Source organism: Cottoperca gobio, chromosome 3 (genome assembly GCF_900634415.1).
Source record: "Cottoperca gobio chromosome 3, fCotGob3.1, whole genome shotgun sequence".
Taxonomy (NCBI): Eukaryota; Metazoa; Chordata; class Actinopteri; order Perciformes; family Bovichtidae; genus Cottoperca; species Cottoperca gobio.
The window spans coordinates 10,608,788-10,624,680 of NC_041357.1; the positions used below are offsets into that span (position 1 = coordinate 10,608,788).

Below are 15,893 nucleotides of genomic sequence, written 5' to 3' on the forward strand. Positions count from 1 at the left end.
GTACTGTGCAAAACAACACTGACGTTACGCAAAACATCAAATCTACTAGAAATCCCCACAGTTTATTGCAATTCTTTTGTACGTAAGTCCAGATGCTGGGATAGTACGAGACTTTCATTTCGATGAAAAACAAATCGGAGAAACAAATGGATGTGTGTTTGGTTGCTATGGCAAAATGTTACCATCGCACACAAGCTAAAAGTAGCACAAAGAATCTCAGTGGCCCTCAAACTGTAGTGTGCATGTGAGCCAGGAAATAGAGATCGATTGTTTAAAGAGCTGATGGCCAGACTACTTTACTTTAGTGACAAAATCAAAGCTCCCCCTACCTTGTTTTCAGATCACGTCATTACGAAAGAGGCTATCATCAGTATCATAGAGCTTTGATTAGGGTTCAAACTTTATGCTATTAAGTTTGAAAATGTGTTGTTTGAAAATGTCCCTGGCTAGGTTGAATTTAAGGCAGATGTGTATAATGTATGCCCATCCACTCTGCTGGTCCGTTGTCAGATCGGTTTCTAGGCATTTCTCTCTTTACATAATCCTTTTGAATTTGTCTTACGTTTCATGCGGAGAGCATGGACTTTCATTTCATGACATCATGCTCAAGTCACACAAATTCCAGCACCAAAACAGCTCTGATCTCAGCACTATCCACACACAACATTGATTCTTCCTTCACTGAGATCAGGGGGGAGAGCTTGTCAGTGAATTCTCTTTTTCAAAACACACACACACACACACACACACACACTTCCATCCATTGGACAGCTTAGCGTTCAATCGAATGTTGCTCAGGGTGAGCCGGTGAGTTAACAGATTGCTCTTCTTGTCAATCAGTGTCAAAAACTAAATCAGGAGTAAATAAATGCACATTAGTGTATTGCTTCCGCCTTTAACACCGATGCTGCTAATACTGGTCTTTACTGTTGAGCGGGGTAAAGACGAGAGGGCAAACGGTTTTGTTAGAGTTATGGAAGCATGTTTTATTGTGTGCTACATTAAATAAATGAGGTTTGAGTTCCAGCTAAAACACTGAGTCAGTTTCTGCTTCCCTGAAATTGACAGGAAGCTTGTTCCAAACGGAGAAGCACTGCAACTGTCTCTCCTGCCTGCAGTGCTATAATCAATTCTGGAAGAAACAAAACCATAGGTTAATTGCTCTCTCTTTGTTAATTGATGGAAAATGCATGAATCGTGAATAGTGGTCTTCTTTGGATAATAAGTGATGATGTGATTTTCTTAATGCTAAATAGGACGTTTTTTTTAATGTGTTTTTCTCTGCATCAAGGGAGAGTATTTTATTTGTCAGTTACTGGTTTCCTTTTTATCTGTACTATTGAGTAGGATTAATTAAAAGCCTGTGTCTATAAAGCACAAACACTTTGGAAATTGTTCTTTACATTTTCAGGATGCAAACATTTCTTACAGCCAACAAATAAGGAGACATAAAGTATTAAGGAGAGGCCAAGTTTGGGGAGTAGTTTTGCAGCGACAGGGTTTAAAGTGAAAGTCTATGGGATTTAGATGCCATGAGCAGTATAACACCTGCAGAGTGTTTTTTGTGATCTGGGTTAGGCTGCAAACTGTGTCATCCATAGCAAAGGCTGCTGTGCTGCAGACGTTTTCTGCCAATGTTGTTCGTTGGTTCGTAATCAGCAGGGCCGCTTATGCAAGAGATGGCGTCCGGGTGAGTAACTTTGTGAACCGTCCCCCACTCAGTTTTGTAATGTTTCTTTTAATTAGTACTGATAACCCAAAGCTAAGGGATTGGCAAATATAGTTAGGCCTTATGAAATCCCTGTGTTGAGAGCTAAATATAAGGTATTCCATGGACAATGAGGGAGTACATAAACACAGGGAGCAAATCTAGCAGTTTATGAGAGAGAAGATTATTTAGAGAATATTCAAGTACAGTAATCCTGCCATAGCTTGTCTGTAATGAAATCTGGAGTGGCAGGTTAACCTGAAAGCAGAATGTGTTGGTTCAGTGTCTCGTACTAACAGGAGGGCGTGTTCCCTCTGGGAGCCGAGCGAGCGGCTTGTATTAAATCTGCATTTCCTCCCAATCCTGCCAAAGTGCTGTAATATGCAAAAAGAAAAATTACCGTATGTGAAGGAGCCCATAGAGCAATCTTCTTTTATTTAAAGGATCGTCGATATTACGAGGATTGTCCAATTAGTTTGAAATTAAAAAAGATTTCTAACGGTATTAGAAATCACGAACACAAGTCTCTAATCTATTGTCAATGCTCCATTTATAATGAAATGTTCCGTATCTCCACATTTAGCAGCACTTGCTGTTCCAAAAAATGTTCCCTGATATACACACAAAAACACTTGGGATGCTGTCACAGTCAAGTTTTCTATCTTTTGTGATTCATTTTCTGTGCAGCTTCATACTGTATGTGAGAATCACAGGGAAACAAACTTCTTTTTCTGTTTCTGTATATGGCAGCTAGCAGTTTACATAAACTATCGCAGCCTGAAATATCCTGAAGCCCACAGATACAGATGTCTTAGATGAAAGTTAGTGTCCCTTTCTGTACAGCTGTACAATTTATATAAAGACTGCAGTAACTAAAAATAAAGGCAGATTTAGCTGTACCCTAATCACGGGAAGTTTGAAACTTGCCGATTGGCTCGGCAATAGACAGCAAATCAAGAGTCAAAACTGTGTTGAAAAGCTAATTCTTGGTTACATATAACAGTTGTTTCAACATCATTTAGATAACTTTATTTATTTGTGAAGCAAGTCCTAACTACATGTTCAAATATAATCATTCAATTGGCGATATTTGCAACCTAGACATCCAAAGGCCTACGCTTTTCAATCAAATGTATTCAAGCTTCAACATTAACCTCCAGACATTTTTTGACTTTTGGCTAATCACCAACTCAGTGCCTGCTGAGATGTATAGTCAGATGTCCTTATTTACAAAGTAGGAACTGACTGAAGCGAGGCGCAGCCTTATAGCTTTGATGATCCAGAGTTCTATATATTGTCACATTTTAAAAGGCGAATCATTTCGACCCTCACCTCCGCAGTGAAAGCAAAGTAACAATTAGCCTCAAAGCTACCCAGGGCCAGCCAACAAGGAGATGCTTCTCTCTGAGCTTCGCGTCAACTTGAAATGAAAAATCATACTTCCTCATTTGCAGTGTGCGGGATGTCTTTCTGGGTAAGTCAGCCACCTGCTGGCAGCTCCTACATTAATGCATAAGTCTTAGCATTTCTTCTAGAAGTGGGTTTAAATTTGTGTCACTCTCCACATTGTTTTTGTACTTAATGCTAAATTTTGAATCTGTGTGGCTTCGTGGGAACTCAAATCATAGCAACTTGTTTGAGAGAGCTAAAGACAGGCCACATGGGTTCAGAGGCACGGTGTCATGCTGTCACTTAGTAGCGTTGCTTTATTCCTCACAGCCTGCCATGGCTATTGATTTCTGGCCCTCAGCTTCCAGACAAGTGACCGGTTTTCCATTGTATTCAGCTGTGACACTATAAAGTGGATGGGTTATTCTTTTTACAGAAATACATCCAAGTGCTTCAACACTGATGAAGGCTGTGACTGCAGATGTGTCTTTTGACATGTTCACAAAACATTTCTTTCTACTTCATTGTAGCTAGAGGTTTCCATAAAAAACACTGTGGCTACACAGGACATTCAATTTCAAAAGTGTGTTGACACCTGACAGTGTCAACACATCAGAGGATGGTTTCAGAACAGAAAACAGAGCCTTATTTTAGAAAAGAAAAACTATTTATTGTGAAGCATTCTAAGTAATCTTATGTGATTATTCTGTTCTATTTATTTATAATCTGTCACAATGTGCCATGTACGTAACTCATTTATCTTTCACTAAATGAGTCTGATAACACCAATAACATAAAGATACATTACGTACATCATTAAGAGCAAACTCTTCTACCTTTAGACTTTAGAGCGATGGTTTTTTAACTTTCTGTGGCCAAGGCACACCAAAGACCAAGCCAAATCTCAAGGCACCCCTGTGTTCATATCCGGGCAAAATCCCCTCTGTAACACATTGTATCACTGTTATCACTCCCCCCCTCCTCCCCCCCCCCAGAGCAGTAAACCTAGGGGAAACACTGAAGTCAATTAAAAATAATTCTTAACCTTTTGTTAAGTTAAATGCAATAGACCTAATTGTTTCTAAATCCCACGGCACACCGTCTGGGAACCACTGCTTTAGAGGACACTGTCTGGGTAAGAGAGCATGGACCGCCATTGGAGGGGAGGAAATATTCAAAAGCTTCAAAAAAGCAGAATAGCAAAACATAAACAGGTGTTCAAGCATGCAGTATGTGTGACGTTGTCCACCAGTTGTAGAGGCGTATGGAAGGAATGTACTGAAAGAAACTGTGTGATGCAACACATAATATTACTTGGAAACACTTACTTCCCTGCATAATTCTGAAAGACCTCCTCTCCAATCAGTATGTTCACTACAATTACTGACAAAATAAATAAAGAGTCAGATTGCAGAATCTCTTTGAACTTAAGTTCAATTAACTTTTTCCAACTTTGTAATTAATAAAACTGGTAGATAATTAAAAGAGTGTTTTTTTTGTTGCACTTTCTAGTGTCCTCAGACTACAGCTCCAAACGGATCAGATTGATATTCCAGGGAGAAATGGTCGATACAATGTTAACCATGCTCCTCTACCCAGATGTATTTAATCCTGTGCACATTTATCACGTTTGTAATGTGATAAAAACTCAAAATTGTTTTTCCACACTTTCCTCCGTTTGACAGTTATTGAAGCTCCATAAAACCTGTTTTGGTAGCATGTCTACCTACTCAGCAATCCATAGATACTCATTCGTATTCCTGTTATTCATTTGAAAGAAATAGATCTTTTATTTTCCTGTGTTAAACAAAGATGTGGAATTGAATTATTTCCTTACTGAAGTCATCAGGTGTCAGGTCAGTATATGGCCAAGAGGCTATAATCAATATTATTATGATAACCAATATCAAATGACAATGAGACAATGAGACAATGGGAATGAGGTTGCTGCAGAGAATTATAGCCCGGGTATGCAGCTCCTCTCCTCTCTTTACAGAGCTTTATAGTGAGTTTCAGCTCATTGTTTATCTGTCAGACCACAACTTTAATGTTCTGGTTTTCTCTCACTCCTCTCATTGAGTCGTTTTTGCCTGCAGCGGTCTTTTTCAGAGGAAAAACTCTTAAAAATGCACTGTACGCTACCTTAGCTCCAAACACAGTAAACATAGTGGAGCATTTAGCAGCTAAAGATCCACATATTTCCCTGAGGAGTTAGTAGAGACTAAAAACAGTGTTAAAAGAAGAGTGAATATTGGACTTAGACGACTCCAAATGAGTGGTAATGTTGCTATGTTCACCATATTAACTTAAAGGTGATATGTCAATATCATGTTGACAACTTGTGAATCTAAAACATCAGTTATTATGTAAGATCATTCTTAGCCCCAGCATTTCTAAATGTTTCAACTATGAGCAAAACTATATTTTCATGCTTCATTTTGACTAAGAGTGATGGGAAAAGAAGACAAGTTGTTATTCCTCTCGTATGTGTATTACGCTGAAGTATTTGTAACGATTATAAAATGTGCCTTTATGTGTACAACTTTTCCAAGTAGGACGTTAGCCTTCAAATACCACAATATATTAGTGTTATTTTGGTTTTTGGTTATTACGTTTCTTTTCCCTTTTCTTATTTTGCTGACTGAAAATTGTTCTTACATATTGTTTACTCAAACATGTTCTTGCAAGACAGTGGAAGCACAACAAATACGAAGTACCTATTATGCCGCACAGCTCCAGCTGATGATGATATTAGGCTGCTAGCTGATGACTTCATGAGATTGTATTGCCGATGTACCATTTTTATCTGACAACATGAAGACAATGTTGCCTTCTATTCTTTTTTTCTCCTTGCAAATATTGTAGTGTAACTCATAAGCAAACAACTTACTCCTCAATGAGATGCAATATCATTTACATAATTAGTACAGCTACAGAAATTGTTGTCACATCTCTTGGCAACAACAGCTTAGTATATTAAATGTGTTTACCTTCCATGTGATGTAGTGCATCCTTGTAAGCAGGTACATTAGACAGATTCAGTAGTAAGAAAGTGTTGTACCTTCCTACTGTACAATATGCATCTTTAATAATGGAAGTAAGGCAAGATGTTGCTGTTCTGTGTCCAATGAGGTATGAGAAACCTTTCTCTTAATGAAACAAACACAATGAAACAGGATAACTCCTTTTGGTGTCAGGGCAGAAAGTTATTTTAAACACCATTAACCATAACCAACTTAATGATTGTTTAGGCCAGTTTTAAGCAGCCATATGAATGCTCAAAGCAATATATTACTCTTCCCTAGATGTCTTAAATGGCTCAAAATACTGATTTGCAATTGCATTTGGGCGCTTTTTTCAAAACTATCTAGCACATTCCCCCCTCAAGATAACCTTAATATTGGATGATTTAGTATGAAGTTAATCATATTCCAGTGTTAGTGCCAAAACAGGAAGCGTGGTGAGCTGAGTGTTCAGCTTTGACTCTGGAGACCACAGTGTGTATCATATCTTACACCAACACAGTAAAGTTGGTTATATTGAACCACGTCCGTCAGCTTCCATTACCTCGCTTTAGAACACACCTTTTCCCACTGAACCCTAAACTGCTTCGTGAACAGGTCAGTGTCTTGCTAAAGGATCATTAACTACCATATGATTAATGAGTAACCTGCTCCATCACTTAAACTCTAGTCAACTCTTTCTCTTTTCCTTATTTCAACTCTGAAACATTAATAAGAGAAATTCAAGATTTAATAATCTGATTGAGACCAACTACGAACACAATGTCCAGCGGGCACAGACTAACCATCATCAGATAAAACATGTGGAGCTGCAGAGGAAACATCACAGTGAAAGGACTTTGATCACGTGCCTTTTATTTCATTACTTCACTTGAGAAAAAGCATAGCAATGCTTTAGACCCATTGTGTATATCAAGTTGTGATTTATTCAATTTGAAATAATATCACTTTGTCTAGGCATTCTTCATATTTTACAGTTGAAGTGCTTCAATTAATCTCTCAGATAATTCACTCTCCGCATTAGAGGCTTCACTGTCATCATTTCCATCTGATCTATCAGATCAGTTTTTTGATTCAGCTTGAACAAATACAAGGAATGGCAACAAATGAAATGGCCATAAAATATTAGTGTTCAGGTTGGTGGGTTACTGCAGAGATGCCTTATTATTATGCTGATAGTAATTCAGACTACTTTGCATGGAATATTTTACCTCTTCTTTGAAGCGCCGGGTTTTCCTAATTTCCCTGCGAGGATCAATAGAGTTCATCTAATCTCTTTTCTTTGAATAGCCTGAAGCCTTGTCGAGCATCTTACACAACTGCTCACTCAATAGCTATTCAATGAATAGCTCCGTTGGCCAGACGCTCTGAAACGTTTTGTATAAGTAAGTGATACGCTATCAATAGGTTTGACATACGTATAATAATTTGTTATGAATACGTCAGCTACAACACCGCTGTGGAAAAGTTGGACGTATTTGGACTCTGACAAACTTTGAGCAAATGTTCATATACGCCGGCAGACGTTTCTGCCATACGGAACTGTGTGACAGGGCCTTAAGTCATGATAATAATAATAATACAGTGGTGCGTCCGGGCTGACAATAGGTACCTGAAAAAGTTCTGAGAAAGACTAATAACTTATTTCAGTTATTCTTTTCTGTGTAGCATAAAGTACAAGCCGTAATACTCGGTCAAGTTCACTCTATAGCAGAGGTGGAGAAAGTATAAAATAGTAGGAGTACTTAGTGCAATTCCACAAGTGGCCTATTAAGTCTAGCTTTAGTAGGCATCCACTAACTTTATACTTTAAAAACCCTTTTATGCCTTTCATATCAACTTTAAAGCTGAAACCAATTTCACCTTAAACGTTATAACTAAATATGTTAAGCTAATTAAAAGAATGTTATTTTCATTGTATTATTTGTTGTATTATCTTACAGGTAGCACGAGGGTAACATTCAACATGTGCTAAATAGTTGCAGCCCAACATTAGGGGTTATCTTGCTATAGGATCATTTGAGAGGGCTGACAGGTATGGTGAAATCGTAAAACCACTAGACCACCTTTTTACCAATACACAGTGTATGCATATGATTATATGTCAGAACAATGACACAGTACAATATTTTCACTTATGTATAATCCCCCCTTTGACCTGAAGAGTCCTTAAGAAACTGCCAGGATGAGTTCAGCTTAAACTGCCAAATGCCTTGTAAGACGTCTGGGGGTATGTCATATTTAATAGCTTATCCACAGTGAACATTTGCTTTGCTACTGCCAGTAATATATATTAGATGTGTTCGACAGCTACATAAGTGCTGAAGCCCCGTCAGAATTTTTTTTTGCAATGTGAGTTTCTTATTTTTCTGCCTTTGAGAAAGCAGACAAGCCTGTCGGACAGTACGGACTGAGACTGTAATTGATTATGTTATGTTTGGAGTCTGTTCATTAATATATTACAGAGGCTGTCAAATATATAGTGTGTGTGTGTGTGGGTGTTGTTGAATAAGAGATTAAACTGCTAAAGCTGCCATTTATAAATAACTGTTTTTAATGGTCAGGAAAAGACGTGGGGAAGTAAAGGTCCCCCGAGAATGATTTGCTGTTAATACATTCTGCTTGATCAACAGACCTGTATTTGGAAGCCTGTTTAATATAAACTGTCAAAGACACTTACAGGGTGGAAAGGTTTAGCAGCAAACATTTTGTACATGATTCAAATCTTTTCAGAAACAGTCTAGTGGATCTGTACTCTGTGCAGCCTGGGATTATCTACACTAAAGTGTTTTCTTTTGTGATATGCTACAGGTTGTTGTTTTGGTTTTTTTCATAATTCTATAAATTATGCCGTTGGGACAAACCAGAACCACATGGGACGCATGAATAAGAATGCACAACTTTGTTTTTGATCTATCAAAACACTCTAAATAGTCCATTATACTATTATTCCCCTTCGTTTACCCCAGTGGCTCAGCGTCGGACTCTTTCAAGGTTCATCTGTAGTGAAGTCTAGAAAGCAAGAACAACACTTTTCTACGGCAGATTATTATCAAGCATCACTCCCACCACTGCGACCAAACAAAGTGAAAAACAGCTGAAAGCTGTTTCTCACACCAATTTCTACAAAGCCAAAAAATAATGTAGCACTCTCAAGGTCTCACAAAATTCAGATTGCTGCCTGCAGGCTTGGAGTTTACAGCAGAGCTGGGTGATTTGTGAGAGCTAAATTATGATATGAAATAAAGGAATTCAAAGAAAAATCTAACCTCTTATATGAAGATGTAGTGAGAATTGAGATTACCATGAAGCCTTTCGCCCACAGCATAAATTCAACAAGATTGTGTTGCTTTAGTGCAGATAAGTGTAACAGTGTCAGACGGCAAGATGAAACACTTCTAAACATGGTGTCTTGCTAAACATACATTTTTGAAACATTTTATTTAAAACTAGACTGAACCTTTCATAACAACTTCTCACTGAATTGCTTTTTAATTTGTTTTAGGAGTATATGTCGTTATATGTGGCTTTTATTGACCTCCACCCGATGCAGTGGCTCTGGTTGTGCACAGTTCATTCTGGATTTTAATTGACACGAATAATGAAGTCATATTTTCACAATTGAGATGCCGAATCTATTTAAGGCAAGATACAACAGAAACATCTTGTCATTTTGTTTTCCTCATCATTCCAATGAAGCCAATTGACCTTTTAAGGTGAAATATGTTGTGACAACAGTCCCTTGCTTGTACAATCCCTGAGAGGTGTCAGGCGATGTGCACACTATGGCTAGTAGGACTCTACTTGTGGAAAATGAAAAATGTCAACTCTACCTGCACTTGATTTATTTAAACATTGTAGTCGCAGAAGGACATGCTTTATGAGAAGGTGTTAATCTTTCCAGTTTAACAGCGGAAATGTAATTTGTTCAAGACATAAAATATGCAATAGGGCTGAGTTAATTGTGCATTACTGCATTCACACCCCATTGTGTTAATGTGGGAAAACTTGACCAAAATGAACCAGAATAGTTGGTTTTTGCCACCTCACACTAAATCTAAAAGGATCCAACAGTGATGTGTGTCGAGTAGTGTGAAAGTTGACCTAGATGGACAGTAAATATCAACACTCAGGGGCTGTCAACGTATCAGCACTTTTAATGTGTGGAAATAACTGCTGCGCTCAGTCAGAGAGTAATGTTTTTGAGTTCTGTTAGATGGTAAGTGATTGCCTATATTGCTGTACACAAGTTTTGTTTTGTTTTAGGATTATTTGTTTGGCATGTATGCCTGTATTGGGGTGGAGAGGGGGGGGTATGACATGCAACAAAGGTCCTAAGACCATAATTGAACCTAGGATGTTGCGGTTATATGGCATGCTGTGTAACCGCTCGTCTACCAAGCAAGCAGATACCTCCGGGTCTGAAAAGTGAAGCCAATGCGGAAGGACCGCAAACTTGCATTCTCCGTAATAGCCAGCAGGGGGCGACTTCGAGTGCTCTTCGAGTTTTCGTCTTAGAACCGTAAGCCTTTCACAGTGTGTTTTCGGTTCATAAAAATACTTTAAGATTTAACATTTTGGTTGCCTTAAAATATCTCTTGTCAGCGTTTAATTGTATTTGTACAGTTTTGCTCCACAGTCAGTTCTGGTTTCAAATAACCAAGATGGCGACAGCCGAAATATCAAACTCAAGCCTTCAAAACCGCAGTCCACAAACGTCTACTTCTTATGTACTGTCTATGCTACCAAGGCTCCCCATGACTATATACTTAGTTTAATGTGTATTTAATATAACTTTACTTAATTCTTCAACCCCCTGTGATCGTAATGTGAACGAGAACAGAATGTTATGTGATTTCAAATCCTCACAAAACCAAAAGAAACCAGTGGTCCATCATTCCTTTGTGTGATTTGTAGTCAAAGTGGGACTCCACAATAGTCATGGACCAGTGGTAAAGGCACTCTGGCAGACTGAGATATATTCTCTCATTATTTGTGTACTGTTACAATTCTCTAAATGGAAAATATGAGCAACATATAAATGTAAGATTTATTTTCAAGTCAGCAGAATGACATCGCTGCGGGAATTACACATTACGACATATGTGGCTCGGTGTATCACATTTTGCATAATGCGCTGTGACACATAAGCTCCAGAGGATCTCATTTTCACCGAGATTATGTCTCGGGGCTAAATTACGTCACTGACAGCTGTCAGCTCTACATGTCCTCGGATGGTGGTCCTTCTGTAGGGGCGAGAGGAGGTGCAAATGTGAGGAATTGATACTTGGCCAGTTTTGCCTCACTGAACCATAAAACAACTGCCATCTCAGTTCATTACCTCTGTTCAGTGTGCATGTACTATATGTGTTGGAGTACACAGTACACTGTACAGGTGTGTGTGGGAGGAATAATTGAATTGTTCTGAAAAGTCGGAGACCAGAATGTACCGTATGTGACAAACTTCCATTTCTTTTATCTGAATGTAGCTTTTCGCTGCCAAATTATGGTCCTGTAAACATGTTGACACAAATGTCAACATATTGGTGGAGCTGGAGGAAAAAGTCAGGAGATCATGAAAGTCAGTAGATCCTCTGGGGACCTGTACATGTTTGTAGAAAATGTCATGGTTATCCATCAAATCATTTTTGAGATATTTCAGTCTGGACCGATGCTGCGAGCAGGGCTAAAAACATACAAACAAATTGCTCATTCTAACGATACAGATGCAGCTGTGTTGTGAATGATTGTCAATGCTGTCAGTATATTCCATGACACAGAGTGAGAATTGTGGATGTGGCCACATCATTTATAAGTAGATGTCAAGGGCCAGCTGGTGGATGCACACTCCCCTTCTCCTCCTGTATCCAAACTGTCCCTGTGGTTCACAGTCAACTCGTCACCGAATAACATTGAGCTGTCTCTATCATCAGAGCCTGGCAACATAACAACCAAATGTGTTATCTTCTCCTAAATTAAATTAATGTGCCATCTATAGGCCATCATTTCTTATGGCAATATCCTATTTTCAAAAAATACCTGCTACTAGAGGTGAAAACAAACCTACGTCATCTGCACTGCAGCCAAAACACTGGGGCTGGTTCTGAAGGGCAGACAGACGGACTTCCCAACTGTTTCCAAAATGTGTTTCAATAACAAAATAATCTGAAACAAAACAAATACAGAAAGAAAGATCTGATTTTATTTCAGAAAAAGCTTTAGATTTAGTTTTAGTTTTAAAATATCCTCCACAATCCCAAAGAGATTGTATTGTTAATCCTCTATCGTGGTCAATCATTCTACACGTTTCAGCTGTCTCGAGCTTTACTCGACAGTTCACTGATCGTCATTTTATATTCAACCTTCATTTTTCCTTATTTTGGTCAAATAAAAACATACTTCTAACTTGATTTCACTTGGTTTATATGAGATTTGTAATTTTAATGAAGTGCATTGTGTGTTTCAAAATGGGGTGTTATACCTCCTGATGTTGAATGTGTCATACTGTGGTGTAGAGATTAACTGTTTAAAGCGTGAACCCCTTGTCATGTCCCATGTGGATCTTCCCAGGGCTGCCTCCCACATAGCAAACATTGTGAGGAGGTTTTCTGGTCCATTCGTTGTGCAGTTATGAGATTACTGTCTTGGTAAAGCCCAGCAGCATGACAGTCTTGGCGATGCTCAGGACCACCCTCCTGGCATCCATCATGCTGTTTCAGAGTCTGTTATATCCCACTCTAAGCTCATACACTGTAAGACGTTCACAGAGTTCCTGTTGCATTCACTTCTTTATGTAGCATAACATAATGCGTGTATTATATATGAAGAGCGAGGGCCAACTTATTCTGCCGTGCTGTGTTTACTTTGGTCCTTGAGTTTAGTTTACTTGGATTAAAGCTGGTGAATGAATAGTCATTGCTCTCACGAGAGTTCTGCTGGATGGGTTTGAAGAATATTTGAAGAATTCATTTGAATAAAAGAATAGGTGAAGAATAGACCCTCGATTTCAGGTAATTGGCTCGTTGATAAACTCATTAAGAATTTGAAATATGTTGCTGAGTCAATGGAAAGCGTTAATAAATCTCCACTTGTTGCTAATTGCATTTGTTTCTTCAGATAGAACCAGTGGTACAATCTAAGTTACGCAACAGTGGCAGTCATTTCCTCGGTTTCTTTGTAGTCCCCAGTCTTTCAGTACTCACATTTTGAGAGGGTGATGAACAATCCATTCTCTTTGTAAGTCTTCTTATCACACAGCATGTGATAGCATGTAGCTCCTCCCTTTAATTTTGCAGCTACAATTTAAACTTGATGTGACATATTCTCAGTAGCAGTTTTAACATGCTGCAAGCTGGAGACCTGCTGCACTAACCGATAAAAGTGTGTACTACATGTTCTTGGAGGCCCTCATACTATATCATATGAGATGGATTGTTATGTGCACTATATTGTATGGTGCACTATGTTCTGTTCACTGCAAAATACTGTTTTAACCAAAGTAGTTTCCTTTTTTGCACTGTAATAAAATCTCTGAGACGGTCATCTAATTTAAAATCACAGCAGCGACCGTCTGACCCTAATGACCTTCTCTTAACTGCAGATGCCAGGGACTGTACAGTTATTTCCGACTCCAGTGAAGCTTTCCTCATGGTTGATTGTGCTGTTTTATTGGGTCATCTTGAGATCTGGATGGGTACTTTGGGTTAAGCATTAAGTTTGTTTAGGACCATTCTTAGTAACAGATCATTGTCAATTAAAAAGGGAAATTCCCTGCCCTTAAAGGCTGTTATCACCCTGAGGTCCCATTCTCCTGTGTCTTTAAATGTTCCCTCTTGGCTCCTTTCAGATGTTTAGCAGTGCATTGTACTCAAACTCAATTTAGAGAGAAAGATCAGGGGCTGCACTATAAATACGTGTTTCACCATGGCCATTTGACTTTAGGCATGATTCTGAAAATGTTGATATTTACATAAGAAGACAAATATTTTTTTATTCAGTTGTTTAGTACTTCTGAATTGAGTTTGTTTCTAAATATGGCATCTTGTAATGATATCAGTGCAGTTCTGATTTCAACAGGTGGCATTTTTAGGTTAAACATATCTCATGTCAATTAATGTTACAGACTGTATCAATCTCAAGCCTCCAGATTCTTCGGATGTTAACTGGTATCAAACAACAAGACCCTTTGAAACCTACTTTGGCATCTCTCCACTGGCTGCCAGTCAAATGATTTCAAGGCTTTACTGATCACGTATAAAGTTCAGTCGGGGTCTGGCCCTGAGCTACAATGCTGACCTATCTATGGGTCTGAGTGCACTTTCAGATCCTCAGACAGGACACTCCTGACTGCTCTCCAGTCTTGTCTCAAACCAAGAGGCAACCAAGCACTTGCTGTCATGGCTCCTCAATAGCTGAGTGCCCTTGCTGGAGAATCTGAAGCCTACTGAGTAAATAGTACTTTTTATCAAGCAGCAACAAAGTTAAGGAAACATGAAGTGTTTCAGGGCAGACACCAATGGCATCACCTTTTTTTCTTTCTATTCTCTTTTTCAGAACAAGAGCTTGAAAACTAAACTACTCTCGGGACACAAACTTTGTGACGCCTATGCTGAAGAGGTAAGGATTTTCAATTAGTAAATTCGGTTTTATCACATACATAATTAATCAGCTCAGCTCCAGCTACTTAATTGTTCATTGTTCATGGAATATGTGCAATTCATGATAGGATATTGCAGACCAATTGTGTTCTCTTGTGAGCAAGCAATGTTAACAAAATACAAATGAGAACAACTAAATGAGAATATTTTCTCTTGTTCCTTTAAAATCAAAATACATTATTCACTATCATATGGATCATTAATTTAACTGTGATTAGGAAACTCTTCGGTGGGTACATAATGTCATTCACAAACCCAATAAAGGTTAGACATAGTCTATTACTATCCCACTCACTCTCTCTCCCTCACACACACACACACACACACACACACACACACACACACACACACACACACACACACACACACACACACACTTGCTTGGTTTTGGCTGTCCAGTGAATCTCAGAACAAGTAGTCTCTAACTGCAGGCTCTTTGATGGCTGTACAGAGCAATCCGAGGAACCCAGGTTGTATTGAGAGCAGCTTCGAGTACATTTTGTCTGTCACCTACTTTTCCCCTTTTTATGCTTCGGCTCTGCTGCCAGTTGTTACGGTCAGCAGCGTCCACCAGGTTCACATCCTTAGTGAAGCCTTGAGCTGAGCTTTGAACTGCTGCTTTTGCCTTCCTGCTGACCAATGCTCATGCTGTAATTTAGCTATCCAGGATCTTACAAGGCAGCGGGTCCTGCGGGTGTCCTGATGACATGCCCAAGTGAGTGGAGCTGGTGCTGTGTAATCGTGGACTCAATAGTTATGCAGTTGGTGATTCCAAGCACTTCCTGTCGCCCAGGCTACAGTATGTTGAATAATCCAACATGTTTCCAACATAGAGCAGTGTGGTGATGCAGACAGGTTGATAGATGGCAACCTTGGTGTGCACATGGAGATTTTTCTTGACAAAGACCCTCGACTAGACCTCCCCTAAGGCAGCTCAGGCTTGTTTGGTCAATGCCGCAGAGAATATTACCAAGGTTTTTGAATGACAGAACAATTGTTAGTAGTTTGCATTTTCAGGTGAAGTCAAGGAACTATGCAGCCTGGCATGTATCAGAGGTATTATATTTCCCTCAAAGTCGTAATACTGTATGTAACATCGAAAAATATTTGTGCTCT

At 38.9% G+C, this 15,893-nt stretch overlaps 1 protein-coding gene across 1 annotated transcript in view; it reads left to right on the top strand.

Annotated features, from left to right (window-relative positions):
• The window catches only part of luzp2 (leucine zipper protein 2), a 133,825-nt gene that overhangs the window by 86,538 nt on the left and 31,394 nt on the right, over window positions 1-15,893 (top strand). Inside the window, exon 6 of the mRNA XM_029428753.1 lies at window positions 14,674-14,736. Within this exon, the coding sequence (XP_029284613.1) occupies window positions 14,674-14,736 (63 nt within the window). The remainder of the gene's footprint in view (window positions 1-14,673; window positions 14,737-15,893) is intronic.